Source organism: Scardinius erythrophthalmus, assembly GCF_964197995.2.
Source record: "Scardinius erythrophthalmus genome assembly, chromosome: 21".
Lineage (NCBI taxonomy): Eukaryota > Metazoa > Chordata > Actinopteri > Cypriniformes > Leuciscidae > Scardinius > Scardinius erythrophthalmus.
This window is the reverse complement of record NC_138241.1, coordinates 37,560,268-37,576,558: the sequence shown is the minus strand read 5'-3', so window position 1 is coordinate 37,576,558 and position 16,291 is coordinate 37,560,268. Positions and strand designations below refer to the sequence as shown.

Sequence of the window (16,291 nt, the reverse complement as noted above, 5' to 3'; positions counted from 1 at the left end):
GATGGTTTGTGTGTGTCATTTGAAAACAAAATACCATTTTGAGAAGAAATAACATTGTTTTGAATGTAAAGTTTCATTTTGCAGGAGAATTGAGGGGTTTTGCCCATTGTGTGTGTGTTTTTTGATTTGTGTGTAGAGTTCTGAGAATATGAGGCATGCTTTCAGAAAATGTGTGTAAACAATCAAGAAAAACTGTATCAGAAACTTCAGGGAGGAAAAAAGGTACAGTAGGGGTCAGACTGCTCTCTACTGTAACTTTTGAGTGCTGTACTCTGTGCTGTGACTACACATACTGTACATGTATGGTGGCTGTTGCACTATACTACTTTAATGAAAAGAAATGCATCAAATTGCCTCACATACAGATATATGCTTCCATTTTATAAAAAGGATGCATTACCAGTGCTTCTAATTTTGTAGGACACGATGGATTGGAAGAAGTCTGCCTGCACATTTCATTTCATGCGTCCCAGGGGATTTTACCCCCAATGACTGGTTAGGACCAAAGATGGGATGCTGGAGCAGAATCATCTTTATTGGTGTTATTTGGTGTATTGTTTTGTATTAAGGAATGAAAAAAAAAAAATTTTTGTTGTGTTTGAATTTTTGAATTTTTGAATTTTTGTTGTGTTCATCATGTGAAAACGTTTTTGAAGGAGAGAACCACAACCAACATCGCTTGCGTATTACCGCATTAGTTTTTGTAGTATTGGTTTGCATGTAGCCTATCTCACCAGTGTGTATTGTAGAGTGTGTTTGTTTTTGAGATTCTACATGGCTCCTAAAAAAACTACAGTTTGTGTATATAGTGATAGTAATGATCAAAATAAAAAAAATCGCTAGGATCTCAGGTCATTAAGTATATTTAACTGATATTGTAGTTGTAGGACAACCATCAGGGCCATCTCCAATGTACGCTATTTATAAACTACAATTCCCACAAGAGACGCGCCATAGAACTTCTTACAAAGTGTACAAATCAGCCACCATACTTGTAGTTCTTCTGGTTTCCCGACCAGGGTTATAAAAATGTGTCTTTACTATTATATATATCAAGAAACATACATTATACAGCCAAAACATACATTATGCTGCATTTAGATGATCAGGGTGAAACAAAATCGCCAGGATTTAACATCTGTGGTTTTAGCTGGTAGGCTATAGGCTGTAGCCTACAGTAGAAATGAATTCGAGTTTGTCGGCGGGAGTTTAGTCCTTCAAAGAGCGACCTTTAATTTTTTATTATTATTATTTAATTATGGCCTCCACGTGTTTGTTTTGCCCCCTGCCCTGATGAATGTAATAAACTGCTGTGTATAAATATGTCAGCATTAGGAGACAAAATGTGCGATATACTGTCCAGATCAAGACCTTCACAATAAATCAATATTTGTCTTTTAACTAGTGACAAAAACTGTTCTATTCTAGAAGCTAAAATCATGGTGATCCATGTATCTTTATAATTAAATCAGTGTGTGTGTGTGTGTGTGAGAGAGAGAGAGAGAGAGAGAGAGAGAGAGAGAGAGAGAGAGAGAGAGAGAGAGAGAGAGAGAGAGAGATCACGTGTGTGAGAGAGATCAAAGTGTGACAGATGGAACTGGTACTTCAGCCAACAAGCGGCTCCGCACAGTTCTATGCTTTATCTTTTGAAATATATAAAACCATTTATTTTATTTGGATTAAATATGCATGTTTTTTTCATCAGATTTACCAATTGTTATAATTTGTTTGTGCTGGTCAATTATGAACAATAGATAAAACTGAACTGCAAGCAAAAACTTGGGGCCGAGGGGTCACTGTTTCAAATATTTGAGGGGCTCCTCCCCAAACAAATGTAACCTCACTCCAATTTTTTTATAAAACTTGAAGGCCCTGATTAAATTATATATAGGCTACATTTTCATTTAAAAAGAATCCACTTGTAAAGTTAAACAAATTCCACATATAAATATACTCAATGAAGGTTGTTTCTTTTGTCTCAACCACATCATCATATTGTTTTGAATTTGATGTATGGAAAAGTAAAAACAAAAATTATCATCTTTTGCAAGTGTTATCATAGTGTATTTGTGGTCTTTCACAAAAATATAAGTGAAAATACACCAAATGCTTATGTATTGCTTTATTACTCACAAGAGGCTTAAAGGGTGATCAAACAAATTTATTGACAAGGTGCATGACAAGTAGAAACTATATAGTCTTTGGCAATTGGAACACATCGAAACATCGTTCTTTTAAAGGTGTACTGTAGAGAAATGCATGATATGAAGAGGGATATCCCCTACATGGAGCCGACACTGGTGGTGGTGAAGGGGTGAGTAGCAATGCTGAGATCTGGATGAATGTGGAGCTCTTCTCCTGATGAGCACAGCGGAGGGACCTATGACACGATTGGCTCAAGAGGGTTGAGAAGAAAATACATTTGGTTTAAGACGTAAAACGCCCAGTCAGCTGATGAGTTTGGAGTAGAAGAGAGTGAGAGAGAATGTAAAAGATATAAAGTAATGAGTGAGTATAAAGAAGGTCAGTCTTATTTGTTGAACTTCATATTTAAGCTTCATGTCAAACAAGCCATAAGGCTGTATTTCTTAACAGTGCACAGTGAGGTTAAGTGAACTTTGAAAAGCACAGACAACAGAACATGAAATCAAGTTACGCGTCAACTGTAATAAAATAAAAGTGCAATGTATAATCATGAAATATGAAAACATGCTTTTGAATAACATCTGAAGAAGAAAATTCAGTTGGATTAAGTACATTTCTAGTACAGCCCTCTCGAGATTAAACTCCAGGTCACATTCTTGGAGATTTTCACCTTTTCATTACTACAGAAAGATGAGATACGACTTCAAATGCAAAACAGAAACAATTGAATAAATACGCTGAAACCAAAATGGAGTTCAAAACATACATTTTATTTATTTTCATTATTTCGGAGAGAATCCTTTGGCTGCCAGGACTGGGCCCACTGCTCACCACTAAAAACAGAAGGGAATTTTTAGGGAATAACAGTTTAATTTTCCATCTATGAAGGACCACCACCTTCATGCATGCATTAATGGTGGTGGTCCTTCATAGATGGAAAATGAAACTGTTATAGTTCTGTAATGATGTGTGCTTTACACTTGTTATAATGCTTGTTTAATCTGAAACAGAACGGATTAATAGAAAAAGTATTGTAGCCAACCCCCCTATCTCTAATTCATAAAGCAGAAGAACAGAGAAATACTTACCATACTGGACAGGGCTCCCAGTCAACCAACATTTCTGCTTTGCCCTATCAAGAAAAATAAATAAATAATTCCATTCTTAGCATAAGGCTATTATGTCTGGTTATAGGCACTGAGTTTCATTGATACAATGGGTCATTATTTTCAGTAGACACTCCTTTCTAAACTGTAATTCAAAAAAGACCAAACACATAAAAAGCATCTACCTAACAATTATGGTATGTATACTGTAATATGTATTTGCCAACTCACAAGGAAGTTTCTAAATCCTATATTGCACTCTGCATACTGCCTACACTCTGCAGTTCCTTTATGACTGTCTAACCTTTCTCACTCTTTCTCTTACTACACTCCTGATGGGGAAAGCCTCTAGGCGAGTGTGGTAGGAGCAATCTGTGAACAAAAACACGTTTCAAATACTTATTAGTTAGTTTAGGAACAAAATAAACACAACTATGAAGACTTACAACTATGAATCACTTTGTGATTTTCTAGGCTGATATGGCTAGGAACTATACTCTCATTCCTGCGTAATAATCAAGAAACTTTGCTGCCGTACCATGAGTCCAGCAGACGTAATGATATGACGCAGCGCCTGAAAATAGTCCCCAGCTCGGTAGACTAGGGTCGACCATTTTCAGGCGCTGCTACATATTACTGTATTTTGACTGTACAACTATGGGGGAGTTGTAAAATGAGCCTATTTCCAAAAAAAGTGGAGTATCCCTTTAAGTAGGGAGCAGACTTGCAAGGATGACAACAAGTGATGTTTATCACTAATCAAAACATGTACCATGGAACCAAATCACTAATTTCCAATGTGGTATGCTTGCTTGAATAACCATACTACTGCTAAGCCACAGCTCACAACTGAGAATACTCCACTGCTGCTGCTTCTACTACTACAATGCATTTTGGTCAAATTAGACTAATTAAGCCTGTTGGATTTTATAGGTTGTCAATTGTACTAATCTCACTATTACTATTATGTACTACTATTATTATTATTATTATTATTATTACTATTCTATATCTATTATGAATAATCATGGTTATGTGTGCTACGCTGGACTAGCTGGACTGGTCAAGACATTTACATATTGTTGCCCTGTTGCGGGTCGCTAAGTCGCTTTGGATAAAAGCTTTTGCTAAATGATTAAATAAATAAATAAAATTTTGACTAATTGTCTGTTTTAAGTAGTTAAAAAAAAGCAATGGAACTATAGCAAATAAACCGGGGTAAAAGTTGCAATGTATAGCAAAGTATCAATCATTGCATTTACATGCAATGCACTTACTCTTTTGTGACCTTTTCCTTTCCGGCATATGCCTTGGTCCCCCTGTGAGAAAAAACAAAAAACAAAAAAACACATTTACATTAATTAGACAAAATGCACTTTGTAATGTCTTTTCAACATAAATATGTGTCCCTGACTCCCTGGTGTGTCTAGAGAGTAGAGACCCCTGAAATATGGAAAAAGACCATCCTCTATTTCAGTTAATGTGTCTGCAAACACGCTGTTTATATTTGGCTCCACATTTTACATGACATGCAGGCTGAGGCTCATTAGAATAGTAATCATAGTAGGCTTATAGAATACTCCATCTAAAACGACTCGTTTCAGACAGGGTCTGCATAAAGGACCAGTTCAAGATAAATAAGGATTTTTTTTTAAGGATAATGCAAAGCTACTCTAGTGGACTATCAGAACAAAAATATAGAACTGGAAATTAGCATAATAGGTCCCCTTTAAATTCTATTTGCGTAATTCATTTATTTACTTAAAGGGTTAGTTCACCCAAATATGAAAATTCTGTCAGTAATTACTCACCCTCATGTTGTTCTTCCAACCCCGTAAGACCTTCGTTCATCTTCGGATCACAAATTAAGATATTTTTGATTAAATCTGAGAGCTGGATCACATTTCCATAGGCTACTAAGGGATTGAAACTTGCTGGCCCAGAAAATGTATTAAAGAGATTGTTAATATAGTCCAAGTGACTCCAGTTGCTCAATCTTAAAGGAGTCATAACCTGTAATTTTCACTTTTCCACGAGAATCAATGTATGTTATGATTGCCTAACGATTATACACTGGCCGGGAAGCCGATATTTAAAAGTGAAGCGTTTGTTTACCCCAGGATTCATCAACCAGCAAGCGTGCACGCGCACTCAAATACGAGATTTTAATTTCAGCCCCGACTTGACGTCATGACGGGGCAGGATATACCATATATGGACACCGCAGACCTATGCCGCGGGAAGCCTGCCCTGCCCCTTACCCCCTCATATTCAATTCAGTCGCGAAAGATGCAGAAACGTAGTGCACACGTGAGTTGCTCTGTTGTTGACTGCCAGAATCAACATGTAAATGTGTTTTCTCTACCAAGAACGGACCTAGCTATCAGGGACCAGTGGATTAAATTCATTTTTAATGACGCGGTTCCTACAACCCTTCCCACTGGCTTAACGTTTGGTGTCTGTGCTAACTAAACATTTTACGCCGGAATCCTTCACAAATTTGGGGCAATATCAGGCGAAGTTGGCATCGAAGCTCGGGAAAAAGGGGCCATTTTCAACAATCAGAGACTTGCCTGCAATTGAAACGGTAAAGGCCCGTTCACACCAAGCACGATAACTATAAAGATAACGATAAAGATAACTATATATGTGTCCACACCAGCGACCGATAACGGACTTTTTATTCTAAGCACGCGCGCGCCCGGATGATCCAGATCCATTTTAAATGCGCGAGACCTTTAAATTAGAATGGATTCTGATTGGCTGTCAGTGTTTTATCGTTCGACAGCTGGAAAAAAATCGTTCTGAAAGTGATCCCTATGATATCGTTCCTCATATCTTTATCGTTATAGTTGTGGTGTGAACTCTGTTATTCTTTAATATGGAGAACGATTTTTAGAATTATATCTTTATCGTTATCTTTATAGTTATCATCCTTGGTGTGAACAGGCCTTAAGACTGTGTTTTTATTGCTCTACTGTGTGTAACAAACAGCAGCTAACTGCTAATGTGGCTATTGTATGCTAGCGGGAGTATTAGCTTCGAGGTAAACATGAATGTTGGAACAACATGAGGGAGAGTAATTACTGACAGAATTTTCATTTTTGGGTGAACTAACCCTTTAAGAGAATCTGCTTGACTAATGAGCTATGGTAACAGTTATCAGAACCACCAATAATTACCCAACAAACATTATTTACATACCTGACTTTTTCTTTTTGCGACTTGCAACTGTGCCCCTGGCTGACCCTGTGAAGACAGCAATGGGTTTGGAGAAAGAAAATTACTCATATACCAAATAAATCTTTAACTTATTATTTAAAATACTGAAAGACCACAACGTCGCACAAGTGTGGCAGTACATGTATTAATAGGTGTAAAGTACATGTAGTCTTATTGCGATTGAATTAAGGTTGCTCCATTTACTCCACGTGTTTCACTTTCTCGCTTATGTCCATCCTGTTTGTGATAATCCTAATTTGTTTCAACAAGAGCTGATCCTTCGCTGACTTGATCAAGGAACGCAAGGGGTGGGAAAATGGTGGTGTGGTTGTGAGCATGAAATGTGCTCATCAAATTTCATAGCAATCTGATAAATTGAGATATGTTGCCTTCAAGTTTAGTGTGCATGGGACACTGACATTCCCAATTATTTTGAATATTCAAATTATCCTAATATCTTTAATCTTTAATTTTGGCCAAGTAATTTCAGCATTCGATTAGTAGCATTTTTTTTTACTTTTAGATTTATAATAGACTCACAAAATTCCTTCCAAAAGCCCTAGTACAGAATCGGATAGACCATCTAATTATGTAATATCAGATCAACTTTTCTAGCAGATTATCCATGGAAAATGAGAACCTTGTGAGTTTTAATTTATCAACCAGCAAAAAAGTTATAGCATGGTGTGTTTGAGTTCATTTCCCCTACTTGACATCATGCATCCTGCATTGTGACTATTTCACATGCACACATTGCAATGTCGATGCTGAAAAGAGCCCTAACCTGCATCAAGCTCTATGGGGGAAATAAACTGGAAGTCAAGTAAATTCAAGGTAACCCATTGGTCAAACACTTTAGGCCTTTACAAATATAAACTGTAACTCTTTAAATTTGTTCTAATTACGGGGCTCGTCTGCTCCACCTGCCCCTCCACGGGGCTCGCCTGCTCCACCTGCCCCTCCACGGGGCTCGCCTGCTCCACCTGCCCCTCCACGGGGCTCGCCTGCTCCACCTGCCCCTCCACGGGGCTCGCCTGCTCCACCTGCCCCTCCACGGGGCTCGCCTGCTCCACCTGCCCCTCCACGGGGCTCGCCTGCTCCACCTGCCCCTCCACGGGGCTCGCCTGCTCCACCTGCCCCTCCACGGGGCTCGCCTGATCCACCTGCCCCTCCACGGGGCTCGCCTGCTCACCTTCTTCCGGTTGCTTGTTCTCCAATGGGTCACAGGGTGTGAGATGCAGCGTAATCAGCTGATCATCATTGCCACTGGAATCCTGGGTCCAACCTGTGCAAGTTAAACAAGTGTTGTGTTTTGCTTATTTAAAACATAGAGGTTAACCATAAGCTTGATCTGTACCTGTTTTAAGTTTTAATCTGTTTGAATCATATAGGCCTAGTCCAAATTTTGCCCAACCAGATTTGAAGGCACTTTTGATTGCAGGAGAACTATTGAGTGTCAACTGGATGTATTAGATATCTGCAATATATTTGATTGATTTCCAATGACTATAACCAATACAATATATCTTTAAGTCGGGAAAATAAAACCCAAACTGCTCATAATATCTATTCAAAAAATGACAAGTATAATGTTTGTTTACAGTCTGGGTTATGCCTCAAAGTTAGTAGCAGTGTAAGTTTTTGGTGTATCCAGCCAACATTTGATTGTTTTCTTTTTCTTTGTGTTATTTCTGGTAATGCTCTACATTTTAGCGCCGTCCTTGATATTGTTTTATTGAATATATATATATATATATATATATATATATATATATATATATATATATATATATATATATTATATATATATATATATATATATATATATATATATATATATATATATATATATATATATATTATCATTTAATTCATTGACCCAGTAACCAAAACGTGTCTTTGCGAATTTCATGTGTTCAATTAGTATGTCCAGATTTTTGTGATTTACAAAAAATTAAGCTCAATGTTAAATCTCCTTTAAGATAATAAAATCTTTTGCGCTCTCAACACAAATTGTGAACTGTGACTTTAAGATACAGTGCATGCATCTCACCTTCACAAAGGTATTCATAAAATGAACCTATCTTCTGAAGGTAGTCCTGGGCATAGGCGGAGAGGGTGCAGCGAGGGGTTAATATTTCACACTTCATTTCTTTTTTTTTGGTCTCCTTTCCAAGAAGCAGAACTGGCTTGTATCCAATGGCATGGAGTTTCTCAAGCTGCAATGACAACATTGTGTATTTTTGCTGTTTAATGAAATAGAAAAACAACATAAAAAATAACTAGGAATATTAATTATTAAGAAAATATAACATTATTAATGACAGCATCCAGGTTACTGCCATTCAGGATTTTTAACCTAATAGTGAGTTTTGCTTTTGTAAAACCAAGTATGTGCAAACAGGAAGGCTCATACAGTAGAAGCAAAAAAAACAAATATATATAGAAAATAAGGTTAAAATATAACTTTTTGTAATATTAGGAGCTTGGGTTTTGCACCTACGTTGATAAGATTATGTAGCCATTGTGCAACTGGACAATGACAATCTAAAGATTTATTTTAAAAAGGCAGAACCTTAGTGATAACATGACCAAATGGGTGAATGCTGCACATATTTACAGTAGACACGTGCACATTGTTGTTTTGAGTAGTACAGTATGAATGCAGTTCATTTGTTATTTCTCATCCACTCGATAAGAAAGTTTGATTATTATATTGCAATTCTGTCACAATACATGCCTGTATTTGTTATGAACTCAAGAATTCCTGAGTATCAATTATATTTGCTGTGTGTTCAAATTTTGCTCTGGTAGATCATTAAGGTCTGTGATGTGTTATGGTGAAGATGTGTTTACTTTAGGGTATTAGCCTACCACTAAAATAAAAACTAAAAATCACAATTACATCTACCTTCAAATTTGATAGTTAAATTGTACTTTTAAATTAGTTCTGATGACACAGGGAGGACAAAGTATCATTAGAAAAAAATAATTTAACTTTATCTATATTGGCAAAAAATACTGTCTTTCTGACCTTGCGCTGGCATGCTCACTTAATAACAAATGGTACCACTGAATGTACTTCCTAGATGATCTGGAAAGTTTAATGTCATGTATGAAATTGTACGTACCAGGATATTGGCTTCATCCTTGATGGATGCAATGTTGTGGTTTTTCTTACGACCAACCACCCATTCATCTCGCTTCTCATCAAACCTCTGAAGCTTCTTCTTGAGGCGCTGCTTCTGAGGTTGCTCCTTTTTACAGTGTGAACAGACCTTTTGTGCACAAAATAAAATGCCCTGACAAAAAGGGCAGTTCTTTTTTGTAGACCCCCCCGGCATTATAACAGTCAGATACAGACAGACAGACAGACAGACAGACAGACAAAGATGGATAAGAGACAAGTAGACAAAGACAGACAGAGAGAAAAGAACGAGCAATAGATAAAGACTGTGAGATAGATGGAGAGAGAAATATAGATATTGAGAACAGAGAGAATGTGAGATATAGAAAATAAAGAAGAGATTGAGGTTGGCTCTTAAAAGTGCCTTTGGGTTTTGAAATCAGGTGTGGCTATAGGTTCGGACAGGTGATGTGTTTGACAGGATCTGCATGGAGAACAACAGAAAATGTTGATTATGTAGTGTTTATGTACCCTATTAATGACCCTAATAGTGAGTGATTCCCATTTTCTTATAAATACTTAAAATAAATAAATACAGATTCACGTTGCTCCTATTTCCTGTGCGCGTAATTTTTTTTTAAAGGCGCGCGCGCGTAACATGTGCCTGGGGTTCGACATCCCAGATTAAAAGGCAGCGTTATGTGCAGTATAAGTTTAGACCAAGTGATAATATTGTTATTACTGACACATTACAGTGACACTGTGGGTGAACCACGATGATCGAGAGAAAATTACATATTTTAGATAACTAACGTTAGAGTTAGCATGTTGAAGTTGGCTATCCATTTAGCAAGCCTAATTTCACAGGATTTTTTTCTGATAATGAGCAAACCTTGGACGGGCTTTAATTCGTTGCCCTAACGTGTAAATCATGTGAATCTAATATGGCAAATGCATCAATTATTTATAGCAAAACGTGATCGTTACGTACGAATGAGCCTAGCAACTTACCTGGAAAGTGGTTTGAGCGCAATGAGAAATCACTGAAGAAATCACCCAATTACAGGGCGGGCTGGCTCCGTCTCCATAGCAACGGAAGCTGATGATCATGGGTAATACTGGAAACAAATAAAACTGATGGCCATAACACATAGTATTGTTGAATTATCAAGCACACTTTCGCGTGTGTGTTGAAAAAAGATGAGGATATCATTAAAAGAGAATCGGTGGCGGGTCCTCAGTTTTATCTGTCGTCATCCATAGTAACGGTCGATAAGGCTCGTGGGAAATGTAGTTACTGTTAGATTTGACACGCCAAACCGATGGAAAACCGGTATTTTTCAGCAAAGAAACAGGAATATTTAGAAGCAATAGCCGTAACTCAACTTTGCACTCGCATTCAGGAATAATATACATATTTTTTTAATGTAAGGAAGCACTGACGATGGTTTACAATGTTGAGTAGCCTACCGATTATAATTTAAAAAGCAATAAAACAAGGATTAAAATCTCCTGATTAAATGATGGGCAAAGTAGCCCCTAAAGTTTTCTAAATGAATCACAAAAAAAAATAAAAATAACAATACTGTGTTTCGAAAGAAAAACGTGGTGCAGGCACGAAAAAGACGTCCCATTGAAATACATTAGATTGAAAGTCGTGCTGAGTGACACGAAAAAAGGAAGGAAATTCGTGCCCATGGACACGAATCAATTTGTGTTGAGTAGCCTATACCGAATATAAAGTAATAAAAACGAGGATTGAAATCACCTGATTAAATGTTGAGTAATGTAGCCCTTAAAGTCTGCAAAATTAATAACAATTGAGAAAAAACAATAGCCTACCGTGCTCTCGAAAAAAAACGTGGTGCAGGCACGAAAAATACGTCCCATTGAAATACATTAGATTGAAAGTCGTGCTGAGTGACACGAAAAAAAGAAGGAAATTCGTGCCTATGAACACGAATCAATAGATTCATGTTGAGTAGCCTATACCGAATATAAAGCAATAAAAACGAGGATTAAAATCACCTGATTAAATGTTGTGTAATGTAGCCCTTAAAGTCTGCAAAATTAATAACAATTGAGAAAAAACAATACGGTGCTCTCGAAAAAAAAACGTGGTGCAGGCACGAAAAATACGTCCCATTGAAATACATTGGATTGAAAGTCGTGCTGAATGACACGAAAAAAAGAAGAAAATTTGAGCCCATGGACACTAATAAATAGATTCATGTTGAGTAGCCTATACCGAATATAAAGCAATAAAAACAAGGATTAAAATCTCCTGATTAAATGTTGTGTAATGTAGCCCTTAAAGTTGGCAAAATGAATACCAATTGAGAAAAAACAACTCTCGAAAGAAAAACGTGGTGCAAGCACGAAAAATACGCCCCATTGAAATACATTAGATTGAAAGTCGTGCTGAGTGACACGAAAAAAATGAAATGCCTTTGGACACGAATAAATTCGTGTTGAGTAGCCTACCGAATAGGCTACAATACAACGAGGATTAAAATCTCCTGATTAAATGTTGAGCAATGTAGCCCTTAAATTTTGCAAAAGGAATAGCCAAACATTTGAGAAAAAAAATAGTGTGTTCTCGAAAGAAAGACGTGCAAGCACGAAAAATACGTCCCATTGAAATACATTGAATGTCGTGCTGAGTGACACGAAAAAAATAAGGATATTTGTGCCCTTGGACACGAATAAATAGATTAATGTTGAGTAGCCTACCGAATATAAAGCAATAAAAACGAGGATTAAAATCTATTGATTAAATATTGAGTAATGTAGCTCTTAAAGTTTGCAAAATGAATAACAATTGAGAAAAAAAACAATACTGTGCTCTCGAAAGAAAAACGTGGTGCAGGCACGAAAAATACGTCCCATTGAAATACATTAGATTGAAAGTCGTGCTGAGTGACACGAAAAAATGGGGAAAATCGTGTCCACGAACACGAATCAATAGATTAAATTTCGTGACTATGTCACGAACTGCCGTGAGACTGGGTTGGACACTCGCGAACAGCACTGAACACGCACTTTTGCCGGTACAACTTTAATATTATTATTATCATAAACTTTTCATTAACTTCAGTAGGCTGTACTACAACAAGGGAATTGTAATTGGTTGCTTTTTCTGCAGAGAGCCGATCTCTGTTGATGTGTTTTAATTGTTTTTCATCGATGGTTTGTTGGTAAAGGGTTAGAGACCTCGCGAGCCACATGATTTTTGCCAAAGAGCCAGATGTGGCTCGCGAGCCATAGGTTCCCGACCTCTGATATAAGGCAATTAGATCACAATTAGCCACAACTCTCAGCATATGGAGATGAAATGCGTGCAATTTTTCTTCTCATAAAAGCCTGTGGGGAGAATGATTCCGGTGAGTTAGGGTTAGACTTATGTACAATGAGGTAAAAAATAAATAATAAATAAAATAAAAAAAACACTTACACATGAGCTTCCGTAACACATTCCTCACCGTGATATTTAACCCTGCTGTTGTGAATGAATGAATTCTAAACCCAATTGAGCCCTACAGTTGAAACAAATCATGAATGTAAATTACAGTTTTACTGAATTGCTAAAACACATTTCTCTAAAACTTTCTCAAAAACACAAAACCAAATCTTCAAAAACTACATTTAGAGAACCTCTGACTGATCGCCTCAAAACCATATTATCTGTGCTCAAATCAAACAATGCTTTCAGATTATACACACATCAGTCAATATATAAACATTACAGATCATTCATTAGACACTACATAGAAAATGGAGAACAGCATCCAGAGCATGAGAAAAAAGAAAAAAATTATATTGTAACAAAGTAAACTAGTTTTGCAATTATGTAAAATATAGTATAGTATTGAATATCTGTATATTCAGCATTTGCATACGGTAAAAAAACAATAGTTACGTCCACAGAAAAAGGAAAAAATGACAAGGAAAACTCCAAATGAAAAGCATGTTACTCTCAGAAGAGTTGTGCAGCTGCAGAGTCAGTGAGATTCACTGCCTGAGGACCCAACGGTGATTGCCTACGGCCAAACCTGCGGATATAGAGCAATATCGCACGGCTACGAGTGTGATATTACTCATACATTCTTAAATATTTTTCAAATTGTAAAGAAATTATAAATCTATCTTTGATTGTGGAAAGAATTCCAGGTGCAGTTCACTCTCAGCCTTCCATGTAGGCCAGTCGTGGAAGTCTATTCTATTCAACACAGACAGTAGCACAGGAATACTGATGTAATGCTACATCTGTGAAGAATTGTTTTGTTCTGAGCATCACTTCCCTCAAGGTCATGAGATCAAAGACTTGCAGAGCCATTTCAGACAGAGGGAAAAATGTTTCCTCACATCCTGATAACTGATCGCTTCTGAAAGTGAGACATTAAGTTCAGATTAACATTCCTGCTGCCTGTTTGTTTTCATCTCGGATAAATTATTGGAAATGTTATGCTCAAACGCAATATGACATCAAACAAATTGTTGCGGACATAGATGACAAGCCAGACACTTAAACTAAATTATATTTGTCACAGAACATCTAGCTCACAGTTAAAGAGCCATTAAATAATTAATAGCTAGGTTTGTTCTCCCTGCTGAGCAATTCAGTGCAATTAAGATGTTAATATAGCCAATGAGTTGATTACATAGACATGTTTTCTGTGTTAGTCTTTATGAATGAGATGCTAAACAAGCATTTGAGGACGATGACTGGCAGAAGACAAATCAAATCTCTTCAGAGACTCCAGCTGTTAGCCAGACTCAAATGTGATTTAACAGAAGCAGCAGTAACATTCTCTAACACTACGAGCAGAGCCGTCGCAGGGGCTGTGCCAAGATATTCAGAACTTTTTGCGCAAAAATAAAGTGACAGCTGACCTGATGATGTCAAGCCAATGGTTTTAAAGTTCATGTTTTTGTCCTTCGAAAGAATATAATGGCTAAAAGTCAGAGCTTATAGTATGACTGTGTATAATGATGCTGGAAGAGGTGTCAGTGAGGCCAGCAGGGGGCGCTTCCCCTGTGGTCTGTGTGGGTCCTAACGCCCCGTACAGTGATGGGGACACTATACTGTCAAAGAGCATCGTCCTTCGGATGAGACGTTAAACCAAGGTCCTGACTCTCTGTGGTCATTAAAAATCCCAGGATGTCCTTCGAAAAAGAGTAGGGGTGTAACCCCATCATCATGGCCAAATTTGCCCCTTGGCCTCTGTCCATCATGGCCTCCTAATCATCTCCATATACTGATGCTTCATCACTGTCTCCTCTCCACCAGTAAGCTGGTGTGTGTGTGTGTGTGTGTGTGTGTGTGTGTGTGTGTGTGTGTGTGTGTGTGTGTGTGTGTGTGTGTGTGTGTTTGTGTGTGGTGGGCGTTCTGGCGCAGTATGGCTGCCGTCGCATCATCCATGTGGTGTTGCACATTGGTGGAGTTGAGGAGATTTCCCCTTCCATGTAAAGCCCTTTGAGTACTCTGAAAAGCGCTTTATAAATGTAACAAATTATTATTATTATTATTATTATTATTAATTCAATTCAATTCAATGCAAATTTATTTGTATAGCGCTTTTCACAATACATATTGTTTCAAAGCAGCTTTACAGAAAGTGCATTTAAGAAATGTACATAGAAAAATACAGTTAGTTAATCAAGTATTAATTTAGGGCATAACATATCGATGATGTCGAGTCGTCTCTTCACAGGCGTCGAGTTGTCTCTTCCCTTCTTTTATTATTAATTTTTTTTTTTTTTTTTTTTTGCAGTATTTTTTCAATTATTAAACATTGTGCTGTCAAAGTTGATATTGTGGCTTTATTTATGGTCAGACACTTGTGTCATTATATTATTAATATTTTTCCAAAATCAAGTGGAGTTACAAGGTTTTTGACCAGCGAATGTCCACAATCCACAAATGAGTTGCTCAAAATTAATCTTTAGTCCATAGCAGTAATCAAACTAGGCCAGGGGCCTGTACCATGAAGCCGGTTTAGGTGGCTAGCTAGCTATGTTTCAGCTTAGTTTCCGCCAACCCGGGGTTTTAGGTACTATGAAAGTAGCTCGGCTTTAATCGGTGTTCGTTGCCATGGTATCTTACGCTGCACGGCTAACCTGCTCCGGGGCAGGTTATGTTCTGGATTCAAGATCTCAGACTGAAGTTTGACCAATCAGCTGATAGCAAAGAAACATATAGGTGACGTAACTTATTCCCAGTGTCTGTTGCAATGTCTTCACCTTTTAAATGTTTTCCTTATTTCTTATTTGATTGTTCATAAGCAAAAAAAAATAAAAAAAATGTCTTCACCTTTTCTTCCAAACCCTGTGGACATCTCAGCGCAAATTGTTAGACGAGCACTTCGTAGAGAAAGAGTTTCAAGAGTTTTGTTTGAAAGATACAGATTTTCCGCGGAAGGAATATCTTATTTTTGCAAACTTCTTGGGCCGCACATAAATAATTTGACACGTCGAACTGCACGAACAACACGTCATGCACTTAGCCTACTGTAGCCTACCGCAAATGGTATTGCGTTGCGTTTTTTAACAAGGTCCTCGCGCTGCAGGAGTGCAGTAATAGTTTCATAGAGTTTCCCGGACATTTATCTATCATGTCCATAAAAGAGGGCTTTTATAAAATTGCCGGTAAGATATATTGATAGGGCAACATCACATGAACACATTTTTT

The 16,291-nt window shown here is 37.3% G+C and overlaps 1 protein-coding gene across 1 annotated transcript; it reads right to left on the bottom strand.

Annotated features, from left to right (window-relative positions):
• Positions 1-7,178: 7,178 nt before the first annotated feature.
• On the bottom strand, positions 7,179-12,608 carry LOC308682145 (uncharacterized protein; the record flags this gene model as incomplete). The annotated part of the gene is made up of 5 exons (XM_081351635.1): positions 10,612-12,608; positions 9,605-10,084; positions 8,527-8,692; positions 7,478-7,758; positions 7,179-7,208 (listed from the first exon to the last, which is right to left on the bottom strand). The coding sequence occupies exons 2-5, from the start codon at positions 9,815-9,817 to the stop codon at positions 7,179-7,181; spliced, it is 690 nt and encodes a 229-aa protein (XP_081207761.1). The 5' UTR covers positions 9,818-10,084; positions 10,612-12,608.
• Between the last annotated feature and the right edge of the window lie 3,683 nt (positions 12,609-16,291).